Here is a 5,856-nt window from a genome sequence, read left to right as displayed (position 1 = left end):
TCGAGACCCTCATCTCCAGCGGCCGACGCCGTTTCCGACAGGTAGGTGATCGGTTTCTTCATCCCCTCCCCCCTTTTTTTTTATTTAGGTTTTAAATACCTTTGTGATAATAGACTTTGTTAATTTCATTCCAAGATTTCTAGATTCCTGGAAAGAAAGCAAGGATGCGTTTTTGGAGCGTGGGCTGTCATTGTTGACGACGGAGCGCCGAGCTCGCTGCCGGAAGTTCCTCGCGGCAGATTTACAGATTGGTTCAAGATGAGTTTCTATATTTATTTCAGAGGTCTACATAGAATTGTTATAAGAGTCACAGGCTTTTTGGTGTTGTCTAAAGCATCATTAAAAGTCCTATGTTATGTCTATCATTCAATAGCTTGGGGAAAAATTCTGGTTTTGGCATGCTACTTGTATGTGTTGGGTGAAATTTGGAGTCCCTGATGTAATATGTGGAAAATAAAGGTTACCTAGCATGTTTCCATTTTCATTCTTACTATAATCTGATGTATATGCATAAAAAAAACTTGGAATTACCTTTTATGTGGGGGAAAAAGAGGTGGTGTTGGATTGGTGACTTGATTCTACAAGTGTGTGTAAATCTTCCTCCTTAGGCTCTGTCCGATGTGGAATTGAAGTAGGAAGAGGAAATAGTATGTGGGGTTTGTGAAGGAATTATGTGGGGTTGTGAAGGGGTGATTAGGATGTATGATGGTAATGTTTTTATGGTGAAAGAAAGTGAGTAAATATACTCATCTATGGCAAACTTAACCTGCAATTAATCTAGGCGAGAATGTTCATCAAATGTGTCAGAGGAAGGATTTTTTTTCCATACCTCATTAATGCCTTCATAAATGCAGCATTTATTATCTCTACAACTCAACCAGTAGCATTAAATGCATCGCATGACAGAGGTCTTCTCGGATAAGCTAACTAATAAAGAAAAAACTATGTATTAATTTATTATTGTTATTAATATTTATTCATTTATTTAAATTTAATATTCATATAGGTGTAATATATATATTTACGTTTTCTATTCACTTGCCTAACGTTAAAACAACAACTCCTATAATTTATCGTAGCTTGAATTTAATCGCATTCAAGTTACTTATATAAGTAATCAAGATAATAATATTGTTTCTAACAATATCGGCTTAGCGGGTCGTTACATACTACCCCTCTTAAAAGAAATTTCGTCCCGAAATTTAGAAAATATTTAGACAAAAAGCTCGGGATATTTCTCCTTCATTTTCTCTTCTAGCTCCCATGTTGCTTCTTCCTGTCCGTGGTTTTTCCACAAAACCTTCACTGTAGTAATCGACTTGTTCCGAAGCTGTTGCACCTTTCGGTCTAGTATTTCTATCGGCTTTTCTTCGTAGCTCAGGTCAGGTTCTAAAGCGATTTCCTCGTGACGAATGACATGCTTCGGGTCGAACACGTACCTCCGAAGTTGGGAGACGTGGAATACGTGGTGCACATTACAAAAATTGGGTGGTAATGCCAAACGATATGCTACCGGGCCCACTTCTTCCAGAATTTCATAGGGTCCAATAAACCGTGGTTTCAGCTTTCCTCTGAGTCCAAATCTGGTTATCCCTTTGGAAGGAGATACTTTCAAAAAGACTTTCTCTCCGATGTTAAATTTCAAATCCGTTCGACGCTCATCGGCGTAGGATTTTTGTCGGTCTTGCGCTTCCTTGATTCGACCCCGGATTCGTCTCACGATTTCAATCATCTCCGCCACGGATTCTGGGCCTAATACCTTTCTCTCCCCTACTTCGTCCCAATAGAGTGGAGACCGACATTTTCTTCCATATAGTGCCTCATAAGGTGCCATGTCGATGGTGGCTTGATAACTATTATTATAGGCAAACTCTATCAGATGCAAGATGGATTCCCAGTTTTCTCCTCTATCGAGTACGACGGCCCTCAACATATCTTCTAGAGTTTGGATTGTCCTCTCGGATTGTCCGTCGGTCTGGGGGTGGAATGCGGTGCTGAAATTTAATCTCGTACCCATTTCCCTTTGCATGCTTTGCCAGAATCTGGATGTAAACTTCGAGTCTCGGTCTGACGTGATTGTCACAGGTACTCCATGCAGACGCATGATTTCCCGTACATATAACTGTGCTAGTTTCTCAGATCCATACGTGATTGGAATAGGGATAAAATGAGCACTTTTCGTGAGTCGATCAACAATTACCCAAATGGCAGTATTTCCACGCTTGGATCTGGGCAGGCCTGTCACGAAATCCATGGCGATATGTTCCCATTTCCACTGGGGAATTTCCAAGGGTTGTAATTTTCCGTAAGGTCGTTGGTGCAATGCCTTGACTCGCTGGCAAGTTAAACATCTCTCGACAAACATTGCGATGCTTCTTTTCATGCCGTCCCACCAAAATTTTCTTTTTAGATCCTGGTACATTTTTGTGCTTCCCGGATGGGCGGTATACGGAGTGTCATGTGCCTCGATTAATATTTCATTCCTAAGGTCCGGGTTGGCTGGTACACACAGTCTTCCTTCAAAAGTGAGGGCATTGTCCGCCTCTTCCCTATAATTGCTTTGCTCACCGGTTCGCACTTTCATTCGTATTTTCTCCAGAGCTTCGTCGTGTCTTTGGGCGTCAACTATTCGTTTTCTCAGGTCGGGCTGCAGCACCAAAGTTGCGATTTTAGCTTCCACTGTTTCCGGTGCTTGTATTATTTCTATCCTCATCTTGGCAAATTCTTGTATCAGTATTCCCTCCCGGGTGGCCAGACAAGCTAGTTGTTGAGACTTTCGACTCAGTGCGTCAGCTACCACATTTGCTTTGCCCGGATGGTAGTTTATGCTGCAATCGTAATCCTTCACCAGCTCGAGCCATCTCCTCTGCCGCATGTTTAGATCCTTTTGTTCGAAGAAGTATTTTAGACTCTTGTGGTCAGTGAAAATCTCACATCTAACCCCATATAGGTGGTGTCTCCAAATTTTCAGTGCATGCACTACGGCTGCTAATTCCAGATCGTGAGTGGGGTAGTTCAGTTCGTGGGGTCGGAGTTGTCTCGACGCATAAGCTATCACCTTCCCGTTCTGCATTAGAACGCACCCGAGTCCATTTTTCGAAGCATCTGTGTAGACCACGTAATTTGTTCCTGGTTCTGGCACGGCTAACACGGGGGCGGTGGTTAATTTCTCTTTTAGCAGTTGGAAGCTAGCTTCGCATTCAGGGGTCCACACAAACTTGATGCCCTTTTTGAGTTGTTGCGTCATTGGCCTGGCAATCTTTGAGAACCCTTCGATGAATCTTCTGTAGTAGCCAGCCAGTCCTAGAAAACTCCGAATTTCGTTCGGGTTGGTTGGTGATTTCCAGTTTTGTACGGCCTCTACCTTTGCTGGATCTACCCGAATTCCTTCTGCCGTTACTATGTGTCCAAGAAAATTAACCTCATTGAGCCAAAACTCGCACTTGCTGAATTTAGCATAAAGTCTCTCGGTCCTCAACGTTTCGAGGATAGTTCTTAGATGCTCAGCGTGTTCCGATCTATTCCTCGAGTAGATGAGGACGTCGTCTATGAAGACCAGGACGAATTTGTCGAGATATGGGTGAAATATGCGATTCATCAAATCCATGAACACCGCAGGGGCATTGGTCAATCCAAAAGGCATTACTACGAACTCATAGTGACCGTACCTGGTGCGAAAAGCTGTCTTGGGTACATCTTCGGACCGGATCTTCAATTGGTGGTACCCGGACCTTAAGTCAATCTTAGAAAATATACTGGCCCCCTTAAGCTGGTCAAATAAATCATCTATCCTTGGCAATGGGTATTTGTTCTTGAGTGTCACCTTGTTCAATTCTCGGTAGTCTATGCACATCCTCAACGTTCCATCCTTCTTCTTGACAAAAAGTACAGGAGCTCCCCATGGTGACACGCTGGGTCTGATAAAACCCAGGTCTAAAAGTTCTTGCAGTTGTAGTTTCAGTTCTCCCAGTTCCTTTGGGGCCATTCGGTATGGCGCCTTTGAAATTGGCGCGGCTCCTGGTTCCAAATCGATGGTGAATTCCAGTCGTCTGTCTGGGGGTAACCCGGGCAGCGTGTCAGGAAATACGTCCGGAAATTCACGTACAATATCCACATCCTCAATCTTCTTTTCTTCATTATGTTCTTCGCTTAAGTAGACGAGGTAGGCGGGACACCCTTTTTTCACCAGCGCGGCTGCTTGTAGGACCGAAATTATGGATTTGCGCTTGTTCATAGTGATTCCATGGAGCTCAACTTGCCCTTCTCCCGGAGTTTGAAAGGAAATATGTCTTTCACTGCACTTGATGGTGGCGTGGTTCTTGGCCAACCATTCCATCCCTAGTATAATATCGACATCTTCCATTTTCATGACCCCCAAGTTATTAGCAATAACCTTACGTTCTCCGAGCGTGATTTCTAGGTTCGAGCACTTTTGTGTGATTTCTATAACTCCTCCTACTGGTGAAGACACCGTTACTCTAGGTTCGGCTGGTTCTGGTGTGAGTTCTAAAGTGCTTACACACGAGGTTGATATGAAGGAGTGCGAGGCACCAGTATCAAACAAAAGGACAATAGGTACGTTCAATAGAGTGCCCATACCTGCCAAATTCCCATGGTTGTTGTTCTGTTGGTTTCGTCCCAATGCATATGCCCTAGCTTGAGTTGAGAGGCTCGGTCGTTGTGGATGCGGGGTCTGGTGGTTCTGGGTGTCTGCATGTAGAGCTCGCAAGTGTTGACGTTGTGCTGGCTGGTTAGTTGGTGCACTCCTTCTCTGGGGTCCATTTTGACAGTTCCTGGCGATATGGCCATACCTTCCACAAGTAAAACAAATCATTTCTCCGGCCCTGCAGATTCCGCTGTGGGGCTTGTTACATTTGGGACAAAGATTGGGCCTTGGTTGAGTGATTCCTGTCGGTTTAAAGATAGGCTGCCTTGCAAAGTTTTGTGGGCGGGGTGGTCCATGCCATGGCTTCTTTTGTCCCCACTGGTTCTGGTTTCCTTCCCACTTCCTTTTGTCCCTTGGGGCTTGGGACGAGGTCTGCAGTGACATATTTGTAGGGTTTGGTGCAGGTCTTTCCTTAGGCAATGCAGCTTCAATGTCTAAGGCCAGTTTTAGAGCTTCGGTATATGGTATTCCGCCACGGCTAGCCAATGCTACTCTTATTTCGTGCCTCAAGCCCGTACAAAATTTCTCGGACATCTTTTCATCCGTATCCACTTGATCAGCTCCGTACCTGGACAGGTCAAAGAAGGCGCGATCATATTCTGTCACTGACATTCGTCCCTGTTTCAAGTTGTAAAACTCTGTTTCTTTTTGCTTTTTATAGCTCTTAGGGATGTACTTGTCATAGATTCCTGTCTTGAACTGTTCCCAGGTTAGGTCCTCTAGCTGCTGCGGGGTCATTATCTTTTTGCGGGCTTCCCACCAATAATCTGCTGACCCAGTCAGTTGGAGTGAGGCACAGACCAAACGCTCATCGTCTGTGCATTGCAGTAAGTCAAACAGGCGCTCGAGCGCACGTATCCACGATTCCGCTTCAGTGGGGTCGCCTTTTCCGTCAAATGTTGGCGGCTTCTTTTTCAGAAAGGTGTTAACGACAGTTCTATCTACTGTCGGGGCAGGGGGGGTGAAAGTGATCGAGGTGGAGATGGTGGCGGAGGGTTTACGTGTTGTCTTTCGGGCTCAGGGTGCGGCCTTCTACCACGTCCTCTTCCTCTTCCTCGGGGTCGCCCAGCTATCCTTGGCGGCATTTTCTATTGATAAAACACTTCCTTATAAGTTACTATTGTTGGAAAGATATTAAAGATTAGGAGAGTAGAGAACTTCAATTTATTCAACCAATCATTATCAAATTC

The 5,856-nt window shown here is 44.6% G+C and overlaps 1 protein-coding gene across 1 annotated transcript; it reads right to left on the bottom strand.

Annotated features, from left to right (window-relative positions):
- Positions 1-4,230: 4,230 nt before the first annotated feature.
- LOC121773310 lies at positions 4,231-5,404 on the bottom strand. Its single transcript, XM_042170144.1, has 2 exons — positions 4,394-5,404; positions 4,231-4,338 (listed from the first exon to the last, which is right to left on the bottom strand). The coding sequence occupies exons 1-2, from the start codon at positions 5,402-5,404 to the stop codon at positions 4,231-4,233; spliced, it is 1,119 nt and encodes a 372-aa protein (XP_042026078.1).
- Positions 5,405-5,856: the final 452 nt, after the last annotated feature.

The sequence above is a fragment of the Salvia splendens genome, chromosome 2 (genome assembly GCF_004379255.2).
Source record: "Salvia splendens isolate huo1 chromosome 2, SspV2, whole genome shotgun sequence".
Taxonomy (NCBI): Eukaryota; Viridiplantae; Streptophyta; class Magnoliopsida; order Lamiales; family Lamiaceae; genus Salvia; species Salvia splendens.
This window is presented reverse-complemented; position numbering and strand designations above follow the sequence as displayed.